Here is an 18579-nt window from a genome sequence, read left to right on the forward strand (position 1 = left end):
CTCTTTTGGTAGTTTTTCTTCTTTTAAATATGCTCTCCTCCTTTACCGAGTTGATTCCCTTTATGTATTTAAAAGTTTCTATCCTATCCCCTCTGTCTCTTCTTTCTTCCAAGCTATACATGTTAAGGTCCTTTAACCTTTCCTGGTAAGTTTTTTCCTGCAATCCATGTACTAGTTTAGTAGCTCTTCTCTGGACTCTAGAGTATCTATATCCTTCTGGAGATATGGCCTCCAGTACTGCGCACAATACTCCAAGTGAGGTCTCACCAGTGTTCTGTACAGCGGCATAAGCACTTCTCTCTTTCTACTGCTTATACCTCTCCCTATACATCCAAGCATTCTGCTGGCATTTCGTGCTGCTCTATTACATTGTCTTCCCACCTTTAAGTCTTCTGAAATAATTACTCCTAAATCCCTTTCCTCAGATACTGAGGTCAGGACTGTGTCAAATATTCTATATTCTGCCCTTGGGTTTTTACGCCCCAGGTGCATTATCTTGCACTTATCCACATTAAATTTCAGTTGCCAGAGTTCTGACCATTCTTCTAGTTTTCCTAAATCCTTTTCCATTTGGCGTTTCCCTCCAGGAACATCAACCCTGTTACATATCTTTGTGTCATCAGCAAAAAGACAAACCTTACCATCGAGGCCTTTTGCAATATCACTTATGAAGATATTAAACAAAATTGGTCCCAGTACAGATCCCTGAGGTCCCCCACTGGTAACATGACCTTGTTCTGAATGTTCTCCATTGACTACAACCCTCTGTTGTCTGTCACTCAGCCACTGCCTAATCCACTCAACAATATGGGAGTCCATGCTCAATGACTGCAGTTTATTGATAAGTCTTCTATGTGGGACAGTGTCAAAAGCCTTACTAAAATCTAGATATGCAATGTCTACTGCACCTCCACCGTCTATTATTTTAGTCACCCAGTCAAAAAAATCTATAAGATTTGTTTGACATGATCTCCCTGAAGTAAACCCATGTTGTTTTTCATCTTGCAATCCATGGGATTTACGATGTTCCACAATCCTATCCTTTAATAGGGTTTCCATTAATTTGCCTACTATTGATGTCAGACTCACTGGTCTATAGTTGCTGGATTCCTCCCTACTACCTTTCTTGTGAATGGGCACGACATTTGCCAATTTCCAATCTTCCGGGACGACTCCTGTTACTAATGATTGGTTAAATAAATCTGTTAATGGTTTTGCCAGCTCACCACTAAGCTCTTTTAATAATTTTGGGTGTATCTCATCAGGACCCTGTGACTTATTTGTCTTCACTTTAGACAGCAATCTTAGAACCTCTTCCTCTGTAAAGACGCATGCATCAAATGATTCATTAGTCATCCTTTCGAGTGGAGGTCCTTCTCCTTCTTTTTCTTCTGTTCAGTTTTTACAGAAGTATTCATTAAGGCAGTCGGCTAGCCCTTTATTCTCTTCTACATACCTTCCGTCCTTTGTTTTTAATGTAGTTATTCCTTGTTTTAATTTCCTTTTTTCATTTATATATCTGAAGAATGTCTTATCCCCCTTTTTCATAGACTGAGCTAGTTTTTCTTCTGCCTGCGCTTTAGAAGTTCTTATAACTTGCTTGGCCTCTTTCTGCCTAATCTTGTAGATTTCCTTATCTTCATTGCTCTGGGTTTTTTTATAATTACAAAATGCTAGCTTTTTATTTTTAATGATTTGGGCCACTTCTGCTGAGTACCACAGTGGTCTCTTCCTTTTTTTGCTTTTACTGACAAGTCTAATGCAATTTTCTGTTGCCTTCAATAATGTACCTTTTTAAGTAGTCCCATTTCTCCTGGACTCCATGTAATCCGTTCCAGTCTGATAAGGACTCATTTATGACGAATTTCATTTTTGAAAAGTCTGTTTTTCTAAAATCTAAGACTTTTGTTTTTGTGTGGTGTGACTCTTTCACAGTTCTTATATTAAACCACACTGACTGGTGATCACTAGATCCCAAGGTTTCGCCTACAATGACATCATATACCGAATCCCCATTTGTGAATACCAAATCCAAAATGGCCTCCCTCCCGGGTTGGCTCCTCAACCACTTGTTGCAGAGACAACCCCAGTAGGGAATTTAGAATATCTGTACTCCTGGTAGAACTTGCTATTTTGGTTTTCCAGTTTATATCTGGAAGATTGAAATCTCCCATAATGATAACTTCTCCTTTTCATTGTCATTTTAGCTATTTCTTCAACTAGTAGATCTAGTTCTTTGACTTGACCAGGTGGTCTATATATCACACCTACACGAGTTACTGCATGATTAGCAAACTGCAACGTAACCCAAACTGACTCTATGTTGGCCTCGCCAACTTGTATTAGGTTAGATTTAATGCTATCTTTCACATACAGGGCCACTCCTCCTCCTTTCTTGCCTTCTCTGTCTCTTCTGTATAAAGAGTACCCTGGTATGGTTATGTCCCAGTCATTTCTTTCATTAAACCATGTCTCCGTAACAGCCACTAAATCTACATTCTCAGATGCCATTATTGACCCAAGTTCATTGATTTTTTTACCTAAACTGCGAGCATTTGTGGACAGGACTCTGAGCTTATTTCTTAACCTCTGTGCTTCTGACCTGTTCTGGCATTGTTTCGGGGGGCAATTGGACTCTTGTATTTCCACTCTTTTTCCCCCAGTGAGGCCAGCGGTAATGACCCAGGGACCCCGCCCCCCATGGGCGTGTCAAAGCCTTTGGCTCTACCTGGTCACTCCTAGTGGAAGGGGCTTATTACCCTTTCGTCTATGATTTAAAGCAGCAGCTACGTCCGTCGGACTCAGAGAAATGGATTTTACGGTAAGTAAAAAATCCAATTTTTTGACTTTCCGTAAAATCAATTTCTCTGATCATTCATGGACACAGCAGGGGTCTCTGGGGTTTGCTCTCTTCTGACACTGCTTGTAGCAAAACTGAGTGCCTATAGCTGAAAGTTGGTGTATACCCCCTGGGACTTCCCATAGGCGTAGTTACGCTTTTCCCTGCCTAGTGTCTTACTCCTGTTGGGGGCAATATAACACAATGGTTAAGAAGAATCAGGGCTGTGTCTGTCGAACATCAGAAAAATGGATTTTACGGTAAGTCAAAAATCCCAATTTTTTTTTTTTTCATATTAAGAAGCTAGGACCGCCTAGCAAGTTAATTTTGGAAGCTCCCTCTGTCTTATCAGCGCTGCTGTGTGTCTCCCTTGTCATTCAGCTTCCAGCTCCCTGCTCCGCTCTGCTCTTAACCACTTTACCGCTGCTCACTAGAGCTCTACTGCGGCAAAGTGGTTCGTTATCGTCTGGCGACGTAGACCTACGTTGCCAGACACTCCCCCTTCTCACTCCCGCTGTATTCAGTCACAACGGGAGTCGGGCCAGGGGAGGAGCAGCGGCGATCGCTGGGGAATCGAGTCTTGAGATCCGCCCGCTTGTGTAAACAAAGCGGGCAGATCGCCTAAGTGACAGGCAGGGTCAAATTGCAGGGTTCAGCATAGCTGCGTCTGTCCCTGCGTCAGTCACCTCCCCCTACACATGTCAGTAAGCACCAGGCATACAATAACCCCTCCCTCTCCAATAAAATTAACCCCTTTCCTGCCAGTGTCATTTTTACAGTAACAGTGCATATTTATAGCACTGATTACTGTAGTAATGTCACTGGTAACCCCAAAAGTGTAAAAAAATGTCAGTCAAGGGTCCGATCTGTCCGCCGCAATGTCGCAGTACCGCAAAAAAATCGCAGATCGCCGCCATTACTCGTTAAAAAAAAAAACCCACCAAAAACGACAAATCTTTCCCTTAGTAAATGCAATAACTTTTGCGCAATCCAATCAAAATACGCTTATTGCGATTTTTTTTTTTTTTTTTTTTTTTACCAAAAATATGTAGCAGAAAACAAATTGGCCTAAAATGATAAAAAATTTATTTTTACATTTTTTTGGGGGGAATTTCATATAAGAATGTGAAAAATATTGTTGTTTTTTCAAAATTGTCACTTTTTTTGTTTATAGCGCAAAAAGTAAAAATCACACAGGTGATCAAATACCACCAAAAAGAAAGCTCATTTTGTGGGGAAAAAAGGACATAAATTTCGTTTGGGTATGGCATCGCACGACCGCGCAATTGTCAGTTAAAGTCGCACAGTGCCGAATTGCAAAAAGTGGCCCAGACGTAAGACGGCAAAATCCTCCGGTGGTAAAGTGGTTAAAATGTCCACGAGGCAGGTGCACGTGAATTCATCACCTGCATGGACGACCCGAACATTTAGTGGCAGCAGTCCGGGTGCGGGCCGTAGGTTGCCGACCCCTGATCTAATAGTATATACAGTATATCTCTTCTGTCTGTTATTTTTAGAGTGGATTAGAGATTTTGCTCCCTAACCATATAGTTGGTTATTTTATATTTACCACTGCATATATATTTTTAAGAATAAACTGCCTTTTTTTCTTTTGTTTATTGACGGACACCTCTTCAGATCTTCATAACCATTGGCTTTTACTGCCCCCTACATGAGTAGGACACTAGGCAGAAAACGTCGGGCTACACCCATGGGCAATCCCATTGCGGTATACTCTCTCTCTGCTATAGGCACTCAGTTTTCTTTCTGCCTAGTCAGGAGTAAGGACCTAGTTCTTTGGTATCTTGGGTCCTGACAATTTTTTTCTTTTTAGATAGAAATTTTTTTTCCTGGATTTTTCCTGTGTGATTTACAATCAGGTGCCTGTACTGGGCCACGGGCTGGATAATCTAGATCCAGTGGTCACCCCAGTCTAGCCAGTGAGTGTGCACAGACCTCAGCTCCATGCTAGGTTGGCTGCAACTTAGCCCCACTGGAGGGGGCTTGCCTTTGAGATAAACTCCTCGGGAGGTCACATGCGACCGGGTCTCTGCCCGAGTTGCAGTGTTCCTCCTGGCCTTTTCCTGGTATGGTAAGTATCTGCCCTTCCCCCCTTTCCCCCCCCGGAGCGTTTTGGGGGGGGAAGTGGGCCTCTCCTTGGGACGGTCGGACCCCTGGGTGCCTCTCCTTCCTGTCGGGCACCCCCTCCTGTTCTGGTTTTAACAAGCTGGACCTACTGGCCCTTTGACCTTTGATGGTTCCGTGTGGATCAAAAATTCAAGATAGTATCGGTTCGCACAATGGGGGCTTCCCTATATCAGGGGGATTCCTGGCCTTCATAGACATCAAGATGCCTAGCTTCACATTCTGTTATGTTCAGGACACCGATGGGTTCTCCGTTTTTTTGCTGTAGGGTATGTTCTCTATCGGTTTGTGGCGTTACCCCTTGGTCTCGGTTCTGCTGCTCGGGCCTTCACAAAGGTGTTTGCTCCGGTCCTGGGGCTGTTGCGGCAGTGGGACTTATCGGTCCTGGTTTACTGGCCGATCTGCTTCTCTATGTGGAGTCCCCTACGGTGCTGACAACGAATTTGGAAGTCACCGTGAGAACTCTGGAGGAGTTCAGGTTTGTTGTGAACCTTCAGAAGTCATCCCTGGGTCCCTTCCATGAGACTGGACTATATAGGCTTGACTTTGGACTCGTCCTCAGTCAGGGGGCATTCTCCATCCAGGAAAACACTCTTGGAACCTCCTCAGACTGCGGTTCATCTGTTACTGTCCACCACATGGTCGTCCATTCGGACCTGCATGCGAGTTCTGGGACTGATGGTGTCATCTTTCAAGATGGTCCTTTTCGCTCAATCCCTTTCAAGGATCCCCCAGAAGGCAATCCTCCTCAAATGGTACTAGAATCCAAACTCCCTGTACTTTCCGATCCGGCTGAGCTGGGTGTCCAGGGAGTCTTGATCTGAGAATCCTTTCTCCCCTTTTTACAGGACAGTTGTTACCATGAATGCAAGCCTGTCCGGGTGGGGGTTGGAGTCCTCGGCAGGTTCCCTGCTTGGGCATATGTTCCCTGGAGGATCCAGGTTACCAATCCATGTCCTGGAGCTGAGAGCGATCCGGTTTTGCCTAGTTCACTGGATCGGGCACCTGCAGCTGTCCAATGCACATTCAATCGCCTGCGCCATGACCGTACCTTATGTCATTCACCAAGGGGGTACCAAGAGTGTTCTTGCGGACATGGAAGTGACAGGCATTCTTCATTGGGCAGAGCGAGCGCCTTGTTCCAGCTCTCTCAGCTGTTCCCTTTCCAAGTGTGAAATATTGGCAGACGGCTTGCGTCAGTTGCCAGGCCTTGGATGCAGGGGAAGGGACCCTTCATCTGGAGGTGTTCCAGCAGTTGTGCCTTCATTGGGGCACTTCAGACGTAGACCTGCTGGCGTTGCATCCACTTGATAGTGCAGAGGTTTGTGGCCCATTCCCAGGACCCTCTGGCGGTTGCAATGGTGGCACCATGGGTTGTGTCTTAAGCAAGAACTTTTACCAAGTTGAACATGAAGAATGCTGAGAAGTTTTGCATGGTCACCTGCGCAAGGCTAACGCTGGCATGGTCGCGTGAGAGTGATCACTGATGGGCCAAAGTCAGTATCAGCTGCTGTCTGCCTTTTCTCCTCTCAAGTTGCTGCCAAGAATGCTTTGCGGGATCGAGGCGGAAGGGGTTCTGGTCATTCTCGTGGCTCCGGACTGGCTTCGCCGAGCTTGGTATGCCGACCTGATCAGGCTAGCTGCAGACGTTCCTTGGAAACTTCCTCTCAGGGAGGATTTATGGTCTCCAGGGCAAATCTTCCATCCGGCTTTATGGTCGCTGGCTTTGATGGCCTGGCTGTTGAAAGCCAGGTTCTGGAGGACAGGGGATTGTCTGCTGCAGTGATATCCACCCTGCTTAAAACGTGGGAAAAGACTTCTAGGATGATTCTTTTCATCATATGAGAAAGTCGTATATTGCGTGGTGTGAGTCTCTTGGGCTCCCCCTCGCTCTTACTCGGTGGCTCGGATCTTGGCTTCCTTCAATGGGGAGTTGATCAAAAGCCTTCAGTACTGTCAAGGGTTGGGTTTTGGCTTGGCAATTTGCTTCCAAAGGCCGTTTCTTGGTGCGTGACTTCTTCCAGGGGGTGCAACACTTGGTACTTTCGGTGCGATCTCCGTGACCAACTTGTGACCTTGATTTGGTGCAATCGGTTTTTCAAGAACCTCCTTTTGCAAGTATTCGAGGGTATACCCTGCCAACCTTATTGCAGAAGGTGGCCTGCTTGGTTGCTGTCACTCTCTGTCGGCAATCATCCTGGGTCCTAAGCCCAATCATCCTAAGGAATGTGCATTGCCTACTCTGGATAGAGTTCTAGCACTCATGGTGTACTTGACTACTGAGTCTTTTTCGTAAGTCAGGCGCGCTCTCTGTATTTTCGGGTGGCCCATGAACTGGACTGCCTGCGTCTGCTGCACCCATTTCCAGATGGATCGGACAGACGGTGGTGACTGAAAGACTTATTCAATTAAGGGTCAGGTCCTACCTTTCCCTGTTTCAGTGCGTTCTACTCCGGCACCTAGTGCCTCCAGGGCTTTTTGCCTTGCAGGCATCTGTGCTCCAGGTTGCAAGAAGGCTACCTGGTAGTCCGTTCACACCTTTACCAAATTTTATAAGGTGGATGTGCTGGAATCTGCAGATGCCTCTTTTGGCCGCAAAGTTTTCCTGGCTGCTGTTTGTAGGGCCTTTTGGCCTTCCTTGAGTGTTTGTTTCAGGTGGGACTTGCGCTTTTCTGCTTTTCCCACCCCTCATTTTATGGCACTGCTTTGGGACGTCCCTACTGATATGAATCAGAGAGAACTGCGTCCGTCAATGAACAATAGAGAAAACTGGATTTTTGACTTACTGTAAATTCCTTTTCTCAAGTTCATTGATGGACGCAGTACCCGCCCCTCTATTTTGAGTTGGGTTTGTGTTACTTTTCTGACACTGCTTTGATACAAAACTGATATCCTATGCAGGAAGAGAGAGGGTGTACCCTCCGGGACTGTCCATAGGCATAGCCAGAACTTTTTTTTCTGCCTAGTGTCCTACTCCTGTAGGGGGCAGTATAACCCTACTGATATGGATCAGAGAGCTGCGTCCGTCAATGAACTTAAGAGAAATGGATTTTACGGTAAGTGAAAAATCCAGTTTTTGTGTTTTTTGTTTTCTTTACATATTAACTAAATACGCCAAACTTTTTTTTAAGATTATCCGATTAATCGAAACAATGATTGGCCAACTAATCGATTATGAAAATAATTATTTGCAGCCCATCTCTACATCAGGGGTTATTTTCTTGCCTCCGATCGACAAGGATACTTGCACATTCCAATATGTGCCCAGCACCAGCGTTTCGTCTACTTTGCTGTAGGAGAGGAGCATTATCAGTTACCCTTTGGTCTCGCCTCCACTCCTTGGGTCTTCATTAAAGTGTTGGCCCTGGTTCTGGTAATGCTAACTTAGCAGGGGATTGCAGTACTGGGCTACCTGGAAGACCTCCTCTTGCAAGTGAAGTGTTGCTCTAGTGGACGACCATGAGATCACTATACAGACCTGAGGGAGCTTGGTTGGCTTCTGAATTGCCAGAAGTCTGCTCTGATTCCATACAGAAATATAAATTATCCTGGTCTGACTTTGGATTTAGCTCCAGCCAGAGTGTTCCTTCCTCTGACAATCTCCAGAAGTTGCATGCTGTGATTCATCTTCTGCTGTCCATATGGTCATCCCCCTGGACTAGTATGTGGGTGTTGGGCCTGATGGTGTCTACCTCCTTTTGAGGTGGTTCCATTTGCACAGCTCCATATGAAGCCCCTGCAAAGGGAGAACTTGGTCAAATAGGACAAGTGTCCAAAGTCTCTGGACAATGAGATCTGGCTGAGCCGGGAAACCAAAGAGTCTCTGGTCTGGTGGCTTTGCTCTCCAGCTCTTCCACAGGGCAAGTCGTTTCTCCCCTTGTATTGGACAGTGGTCCTTACGATTACCAGTTTGTCCAGGTGGGGAGGTGCCTGGGTCAGCTCTGCTCAGGGTGTTTGGACACTGGAAGTCCAGACTACTGATTTAAATGTCTTGGAACTCTGGGGGATCAGGCTGTGCCTGGATCACTGGACGGATCGTTCCCCCGGGGGCTGCCAGTGTGGATTTAGTCAGAAAATACCACGGCAGTGGCTTATATCGATTGCCAGTATGGAACAAAAAGTGTGTTGGCTACCTTAGAAGTAGCCGGCATTCTCCGGTGGGCAGAACGCTTCGTTCTTGCACTTTCTGGCATACAAATTCCAGGAGTGGAAAAGTGGCAGACGGGACTATCTCAGTCGGCAGGCGTTGGACCAAGGGGAGTGGTCCCTTCCCCCGGACGGGTTTCATCAGATAGGTCTCCGGCGGTGCACCCCCGAGGTGGATCGGTTAGTGCCCCAGCTCAACAAAAAAGTTTAGAGGTTTGTGGCACGGTCACGGGATCCTCTGGCGCATACTTTAGACGCTCTTGTGGCCCCACGGGGCTAGTATCATCTGATCTATGCTTTCCCTTCTCTCAAGCTTCTTCTGAGGCTCGGTATGCCGATCTAGTGCGGCTGGTCACAGACATCCCTGTCAGACTGCCTCTCTGGGGGATGGAGGATCTCTTGTACCAAGGGCCAATCTTCCATCCTTCAGTCGCTCGCTTTGACGGCTTGGCTGTTGAAAGCCAGGTGCTGAAGGATAGAGGTCAGTGATTCCGACACTGCTCAAAGCTAGGAAGTCTACCTCCTAGAAAGTTCTACCATCGTACTTGGAAAGCACACATTTCGTTGTGTGAGTCGGTTGGTGTTCACCCTCTCACGTTTTCGGTGGCTCGGGTCGTGACCTTCCTTCAATGGGGTGGTTGAGCAGAAATTTGCCTTGGGTACCATCAAGGACCAGGTGTTGGCCTTGGCGGTCGTCTTTCAACGACCCCTGGCCTCGCACCCCCTGGTGCGTACCTGACTCCCCTACCGCTCTGGGATCTGAACTTAGTGCTTTGCGTTCCCCAGAAGCCTCCCTTTGAATATTTTGGGGAGATTCCCCTGCTAACGTGGTCCTAAGAAGGTGGCCTATTTGGTGGCTATCTCCTCTGCTTGCAGGGTGTCGGAACTGGGGATTTTATCTAGTCGTACTCCTTACTTGGTGGTCTACAAAAATAAGGTGGTTCTTCGCCCATGTCTGTTGTTCCTAAAGTAGTCTGTATTCCATTTGAATGAAGACCTTGTGTTGCTTTCCCTGTGTGCCAGGCCCAAACATCCTAAACAAAGGTTGCATAAGTTGCGTTGCATGCCCTGGATGTGGTTTGGGTGATTCGAGTGTATCTGGCAGCTACAGAGTCTTTTCGGCAGTCAGACACACTGATCATGGATTGGCCTCGGGAACGGTTGTCCACTTCCTCTGTGACCATTTCCAGATGGATCAGACAGACGGTGATTCAGGCCGATTTCATAAAGGGTCTGGTTTCTCCTTTCCCTGTCACGACGCACTCTACTTGGGCGTTTAGTTCTTCTTGGGCCCTTCCTCATCAGGAGTCAGCGGTGCAGGTTTTGCAAGGCGGCCATTTGGTTGTTGGTGCACACGTTCACTTAATTTTATAAAGTGGATGTGTTGGCATCTGCGGATACTTTCTTTTGGCAGCAAGGTTTTTCAGGCTGCTGTTTAGAAGGTCTGTTCCCTCTTTTGGGGTGTATTTTTTCTGCCTAGTGACCTACTCTATGTAGGGGGCAGTATAACCCAATGGTTTAAGAAACTTGCAGAGCGGTGTCCGTCAATGAACAGAGAAATTAATTTTACTGTAAGTCAAAAATCCCCTTTTTTGTTTATGAAACTTTTTTTATTTATGAATACATTATATATAACTAGACATTAAGCCCATTAAATTAACGGGCGCTAGAACATATGTGGTTAAACATTTGTAAAAACAGACTTGTACCAGTACAAAAAAAAGTGGACAACCATGCAGTTGACTTCTATCTTATTGTATTTATTCTTTAGAAATGTTAAAGAAGAATAATGTGAAAAATGTAACTTTTCTAATTTTTTTTTTTTGATGTAGTAAAAAAAAAAAGTGTTGTATTGGGGGTTCAGAGTGTTGGGGTATTGGAGATACAGAGAGGCGGAGTAATGGGGGGGGGGGCAGAGAGGCGGAGTAATGGGTGTGCAGAGAGGCGGAGTAATGGGGGTGCAGAGTGTTGGAGATGCAGAGAGGTGGAGTAATGGGGGGTGCAGAGGTGGAGATACAGAGAGGTGGAGTAATGGGGGTGCAGAGAGGTGGGGTAATGGGGGTGCAGAGAGGTGGAGTAATGGGGGTGCAGAGAGGTGGAGATACAGAGAGGTGGAGTAATGGGGGTGCAGAGTGTTGGAGATGCAGAGAGGTGGGGTAACGGGGGTGCAGAGAGGTGGAGTAATGGGGGTGCAGAGAGGTGGATTTACAGAGAGGTGGAGTAATGGAGGGTGCAGAGAGGTGGAGATGCAGAGAGGTGGAGTAATGGGGGTGCAGAGAGGTGGAGATGCAGAGAGGTGGAGTAATGGGGGTGCAGAGTTTTGGAGAAGTGGAAAGGTGGAGTAATGGGGGTGCAGATTATTTGAATAGAAGAGAGGTGGAGTAATGGGGGTCTCTGCACCCCCATTACTCCAGCTCTCTGCATCTCCAACACTCTGCACCCCCATTACTCCACCTTTCCGCTTCTCCAACACTCAACACCCCCCATTACTCCACCTCTCTGCATCTCCAAAACTCTGCACCCCCATTACTCCACCTCCCTGCATCCCTATTACTCTACCTCTCTGCATCTCCACCTCTCTGCACCCCCATTACTCCACCTCTCTGCATCTTCAATACTCATCGACCCCATTACTCCACACCTGTGCATTTCCAATACTCTGCACCCCCATTACTCCACCTCTCTGCATCTCCAATACCCCAACACTCAGAACTCCCTGCATCCCCAATACATCACTTTTCACCTCCATTGCTCCACCTCTCTGCATCTCCAACACTCTGCACCCCCATTACTCCACCTCTCTGTATCTCCAATACCCCAACACTCTGAACCCCCAATACAACACTTTTCACCCCCATTATCTCACTTCTCTGCACCCCATTACACCAATACAAAACTTTACACCCCCTGCCCCCCCTATTACACCTCATTCCCCAATATGCTCTCTCTGTACCCAATTACATCTTACTCTGTCCCTCCAACCCCAATACTCTGCACCCTCTTCCTCCCCTGACATAAAGTGCCCCCTGCTGGTCACATCTGGGCTGTTCCCATCTGCAGGGTTTGGGATGAATGGTCAGAGGCCATGAAATAAAGCAGAGTGGTCACATGAGCTAACAATCAGTAGAAATGTGTGATTAGTGAAGAATGGTGACCGCCCAGTGTGTGAGCTCAGCCCCTCCTCCTCCCCGTACACCACACACCTTCCTGTCATTGTATCACCCAGGAGAAGGCAACTCCGTCCCACCTCAGCCCTGCCTCCTCTCAGTCAGCTGTTCGTAAGTCTTAAAATTTTATTGGACCTGGAAAATGTCTTGTGCGCATGCGCACCCGGGCTCGCACCAGCTGTCGCACCAGCTGGTTGTGACGTAGCGTCACCGGAAGGGACGCGGGTCTGGAATTACTAACAGCTGACTGAGAGGAGGCGGGGCTGAGGTGGGACGGAGTTGCCTTCTCCTGGGTGATACAATGACAGGAAGGTGTGTGGTGTACGGGGAGGAGGAGGGGCTGAGCTCACACACTGGGCGGTCACCATTCTAATGGTTCATCACCACACTAATGAATGAAATTACATTTTAGAACACCGGCCGCCCGAAGTCTCTGCGCTCCAAGTCCCAACGGCTGTCCGTGGGGCACATGCGCAGTAGCGCAATCTCACGGACACAGGTACTGGACGCAGAGACACTTGGACTTTATTATATTAGAAGAAGGCTAAATTTGTGTCAGTAGTGCATGTTCAAACCTGAATACCATTAATAACATGTTAGATTTTTTACTCCAGGAGTATATATTTATTTGATTTGAAAATTCAAGAGAAATGTTTAAATGAGGCATTACACTTTACCTAAACCCATTCGATTTGTAGTTGACTAAAATATGACTAAAACTAAAATGGCATTTTAGTCAAGACTATGACTAAAACTAAATCAAAATTTGCTGCAATAATTACCACTGGCTGTAACCTAATGTGGATAAAGTTTAGCGCTGTGAATACTTTCTGAATGCACAGTGTATATCTCATAATTTAATATTATATATACAACTTGTTTAGCAGAGTGGTATTAGTAGTTTCTTTTTGACACATTTCTAGTTCAAGTAAACTTCAGGCAGGAAGACAGGATGATCTATGAACTCATTAATGGATCATTAAAATAAGAATCGGGACATAATTTATGAATGTACCTTCTATGTAAGTCTTTTTGAACTTGCTTATTACCTATTAAGGCCAGGTATACTTTTCGCTTTGGTATTTGACCTTTTTAATTAAAACCTGAAGTGCAAATATTCACAGCATTCTTTCAATATCATACACTGGGAATGTGGCATATTGGCAAAATGACAGTGGATAGAAATATGTAGTTTGTTCTGTTCCTTTGGGAACATGCTATGGTGGTGTGTGTGTGTGTGTGTCTGTTGGTCCCCCCCATCCTTGGATAGATATCTTAATGCAGTATACTATGTTGATCATGCAGAAATCCTGCTTAATTTGGCTTAACTTTTCTTTTTCAGGTTCTTGAAAACTCCGAAGGTGCCAGAACAACTCCTTCTGTTGTTGCCTTTTCAGCAGATGGAGAACGGTTAGTTGGAATGCCAGCCAAGAGGCAGGCAGTGACAAATCCCGACAACACATTTTATGCTACAAAACGCCTTATTGGTCGTCGCTTCGATGATGCTGAAGTACAAAAAGATATGTAAGGGCCAATTCATACGTGTCTGTTTTTGATGCCGAAATCTTTCTATGTGGCTGACTTAGTTTAATAAGAAAGGGATCATGCATGCACACGGAACACTGTTTTCAGCCATAGTGTTAAAGGGATTGATTAGAGGTACTGGATCCAAAGTTAAGTTTGCTCGTTCAGTGAAATGTATTAAGAGCAGTGCAGTGGCTCCGGTTAGGCTGCTCTTATATACAGATGCATCTAAAAAAAAAAAAATAGAATATTTTCAAGTTTACTTTTTCTGTTTCAATAATTTTTTTTCTTCAAATACTTTTATCGGGTTTTTCTAAAAATAACAGAGAATTGCCAAAGAAAAAAAAAAAAAGCAATAAGCAACATACAAGATCAGGTGTACAACTCTTAAGTTACAAATAATCGGATAGCAGGTACCGTCTACACTTGTTGTAGGAACAACCATATCGCGGTGAACACTTATGTGTAACAAAAATGGTTAGTCGTAAAAGGATCAAAGAACAATAAGAAAATCATTAACTCTAGTAAAGAGGGTAGGGCGAGTAAGAGGGATGGAGAAAGAGAAAGAGAAAAGCATGGGCAGTCAACTCAAGGTACTTTAATAGATCAGGGGAATCTAAACACTGATACGGGAATAGGGACCAGACATTTATGCTGGCACCAGTCGCAGATCCGACCTTTCAGAGGATGTAAGACACTTATCAATAGGGATGCACCGAATAATCGGCGGCCGAACATTATTCGGCCGAAAATAGAAAAAATAGCACTTTCGGTGTTCGGCCGAATAAGTCAAAAGGCCGAATAATTTTGTGCCGAATAATAGGGCTGAACGATAGTCGATATGATATTGACTATCGTTCTGTGGCCATAGGCGATATTTACAGGGGGAAGGGACTCGGAGGAGGACAGGAGGACTCACAGACTTCCGTGTTAGGCAGGGGAAGCCGGGACACTTCAGCGGTGAGCATACATACATTACTCACTCGTGCACTGCAGCCCGCCCCACACATTCAGTGAGTCTTACTCTCCTCCCTAGTTTTTTCAATGGCACATTCAGGAAGCCGATCACGCAGTGATTAGCTGCACAGCGAATCAATCACGCGTGCCTGCACACCTGATTGGTTCCGCTGTGCCGCTACTCACGGCGTGATTGGCTTCCTGAATGTGCCATTGAAAAAACTAGGGAGGAGAGTAAGACTCACTGAATGTGTGGGGCGGGCTGCAGTGCACGAGTGAGTAATGTATGTATGCGGCTGTGCTCCTTTCCAGGCTACTACTAGTCCACCTCTAGCCTCCTACTACCACCACTGAGAGACTGTCTGTCACTGTATAATCTGATCGAGTCCACACTGACACTGACTGACTGTCACTGAGTAATTGATGTTACCACATTAACCCTGACCTGCCCAGTGCCCTGTATCTGCAATTAAAATTTACAAGGCTGCCTGCATGCTTCCTGATTTCCATTCCCAGCATCCTTCCCAATCCCTACAGTGTCACTAACATTAACCCTATGGTACAAGGCTGCAGTGTGCACTGAATCCCATTCCCTACAGTAACATTTAGGGAGAGAGAGAGACATGAGAGTACGAGAGAGAGAGAGAGAGACATGAGAGGACAAGAGAGAGAGAGAGAGAGAGAGAGAGACACGAGAGGACAAGAGAGAGGACAAAAAATTGGCAAAATAAATGGAAAAAATGCAAAACACCGCGTTCAGTATTCGGCCTTCGGCCTTCGGCCAAACATTTTATTATTATTCGGCTTCGGCCAAGAATTTCATTTCGGTGCATCCCTACTTATCAATGAAGGAGAGCCATCTGAGCTTAGTGTGAGATGTTGGCCATGTTGTAGAGCCACATCAAGATTCTCTGAGTAGGAGAGTCTTGAGGTCATTTTTTATTTCTGTAACGGGGGTAGTGGAAGAAATCCAGTGTTTAAGTATCAGTCTATGCGCTATCAGGAGGCATAGTAATGTCCATTGATTGTTTCGAAGATTTATAGGCCGTACCCCTGTGGGAGGGGTCATGTGTCTTAGAACAACCAAATATGAGGAGAATGAGGTCTTTAGGGAGCTGTTGGTTCGTAATACCGAAGATGAAGACGAGAACTTGAGTCCAGTAAACCGAGATGGCTCGGCAGTGCCACAGGCGATGATTTGGGGCTGGGTTTTGGGGTTAAGCCCCATGTACATAGCCCTTTTGAGGGTATTTTGATGAGAAGGGGAAATAAGCCCTATGAAGAATTTTGAATGGAGTTTCCCTCCATACTTCATTAGGTACCAGAGTAAGTATGATAGAGTAGCCTTCCAAGGCGTAAACTAGGACATTCTCACCTGGGAGATCTTTTGTCCAAGCTTTTACCGAGGTATTAATGTAGTGGTTTCATGAAAAAAGCGTTGAGGGGCTTGTAGATATCTCTAATGGAGTAACTTTTTTTCCTCCAAGGAGCTTATCCAACAGTGATATTCTAAATCTCTATCTTAGTCAGGCAAGACTTGTCTATAAAGGTGGCGAGTTGTAGAACATGCAAGAAGTGCTGTTTTGGAATGTGTAGGTCTTTTTCCAAAGTGTCCATAGGTTTCAGAGTTCCTGAAGAGGCCACATATAAATATATTACGTTTGTAATTCTATTGTTTGATTAGCGCTGCACCAATACTTTCTAACAGTCGACATCAAAGGGGAAGAAAACCACAGAGAAGTGTCCACTCAAATTCAAAATTTTTTCTTATAGTTGATAAGAGAACAGTCACCAGCATCCCAATCACACACACTCTTACCAAAACTCATTGACCCTCATCACAAAGGTCAATGACAGCCGGAAATCTCAGACTAAATAAGCAAAACAGAAGAGATCCTCCTGGCGTTCGCTCTGTGGTTCTTATGCCTCCCTCCCAGTGGTATCATCAAACACCTACCATAGTGTCGTATGATCACACAGATTTATTCTTAAAAATGTAGTAACTTTCATATAGATAAAAAAAGCAGCAGTAGCACATCATCTTCCTCCTATGCAAGCCGCAAGTGTTGGTTTCCAACCGACAAAATGGTCCCCCCAACCCCCCCCCTCCGTCTGTACACGCGTCACATGCCGTCGGATCACACTGATTTGTTTTTAAGAATAAATCTGTGTGATCCTACTACACTGAGGTGTTTCACTTATCCCTACATGATCTGAGGATACCATTGGGAGGGAGGCAGAAGAACCACCGAGTGAATGCCAGGAGGATCTCTTCTGTTTTGCTTGTTTGGTCTGAGATTTCCTCCTGTCATTGACCTTTGTGATGAGAGTCAATGAGTTTTGGTAAGAGTCTGTGTGATTGGATGCTGGTGACGGTTCTCTTATCACCAATAAGAAGACTTTTTCAATTTGAGTGGTTTTCTTCCCCTTGGATGTGGACTTTGTTTTTAATTATATTGTTTGATTAGAGCTGCACCTATACTTTACTACCAATTTTTAAACTTTAATTATATTCAAGATAGTGTTGGCTGCTTTTCACTGTCTTAGGGAGTTGAAATAGTTTGAATTAAGCGCAGCATAATATATACATTAAGATACGAAGTTGTTAAGACCTTTTGTCTTTCCATTGTGAGACCGCTTCATATTGCATTCCTTGGGGGAACATTGGGTTACCCCTTATAGGCAGGTATCTAGATATGGTGGGGGATAGGTCCAGTCTTTTCCATGCTTCCCTCCATGCAATGACAGTGTCTCTTATCAGAAGATTATGCCAGAGATGTTGAAGCGATTTAAAGGTGCAATGGAGGAGTGCCGACAGGTCATATGGTTGGGCCATAGCTGCTTCATGGTAAAGTTTGTATATCGTGAAGCTTGGAATATCCGCTCTAAACTAATACGCAATAGGCAAGAAATATTATACACTCTGTTTGGTAAGGTCGCCTCACCTTCGCTCCTTGGGAGATATCGTTTACTGAGGTCTATTCTGGGTTTTTTTCTACGCCATAGGAAGGCTGACACGGCTAAATTTATTTTGTTGACGTCTTTGTTTTAAAAGAAGTGGAATAGTTTGAAGGGGGTACAAATGACGCGCAAAACATACCATTTAAGAAGCGAGCATCTCCCGAAGAGCGAAAGAGGCAAATCCATCCACGTCTCCAACTCGCCGACTATTTTAGAAATCACAGGAGGAAAGTTTAGAGAGTAGAGGGAGGAAGGTTCTCTGCCAATCTTTAATCCCCAAATAGGCTATATGTTTGTCATTGACAAAAGTAATTGTGGGGGTTTGCTATAGGCCACCTAACCAAGGGGAGGAGGTAGAGCTGGAATTTTTAGCACTATTGGGTAAAGTGGCAAAACTGGGATCAGTCATCATATTGGGGGACTTCAATTATCCCGACATTACATAGTTACATAGTTAGTGAGGTGAAAAAAGACATCAGTCCATATAACAAGGCAAGTGGGGAACATAAGAACCCTAAACTTCAGAAGGGCAAACTTTCCAAAATTGTACTCATTGATGGAAAGGGTAAACTGGGACCAAACCCTGGGATCACTGACCAGAGGAAAAATGGGAATGCTTTAGGAACATATTAAGTAAATGCATCTTGCAGTGTATTCCCATGGGAAATAAATTTAGAAGAGACAAAGCCAAACCTGGCTGGCTAAACCGTAGCGTTAAACTTATTAGGGGAAAAAAATTGGCCTTCAAGAAAGATAAATCAGAGGGGACAGTATCGGCTTTCGAGCAATACAAGGAGGCAAATAAGAAAAGTAAACACAAAATCAAGATGGCTAAAATCA

The 18579-nt window shown here is 45.2% G+C and overlaps 1 protein-coding gene across 1 annotated transcript in view; it reads left to right on the forward strand.

Moving 5' to 3' along the window:
* The window catches only part of HSPA9 (heat shock protein family A (Hsp70) member 9), a gene marked incomplete at its 3' end in the record, with an annotated part of 663406 nt that overhangs the window by 156079 nt on the left and 488748 nt on the right, over positions 1-18579 (forward strand). The window contains exon 4 of the mRNA XM_082253601.1: positions 13640-13821. Within this exon, the coding sequence (XP_082109727.1) occupies positions 13640-13821 (182 nt within the window). The remainder of the gene's footprint in view (positions 1-13639; positions 13822-18579) is intronic.

Source organism: Pelophylax lessonae, assembly GCF_965119305.1.
Source record: "Pelophylax lessonae genome assembly, chromosome: 4".
Taxonomy (NCBI): Eukaryota; Metazoa; Chordata; class Amphibia; order Anura; family Ranidae; genus Pelophylax; species Pelophylax lessonae.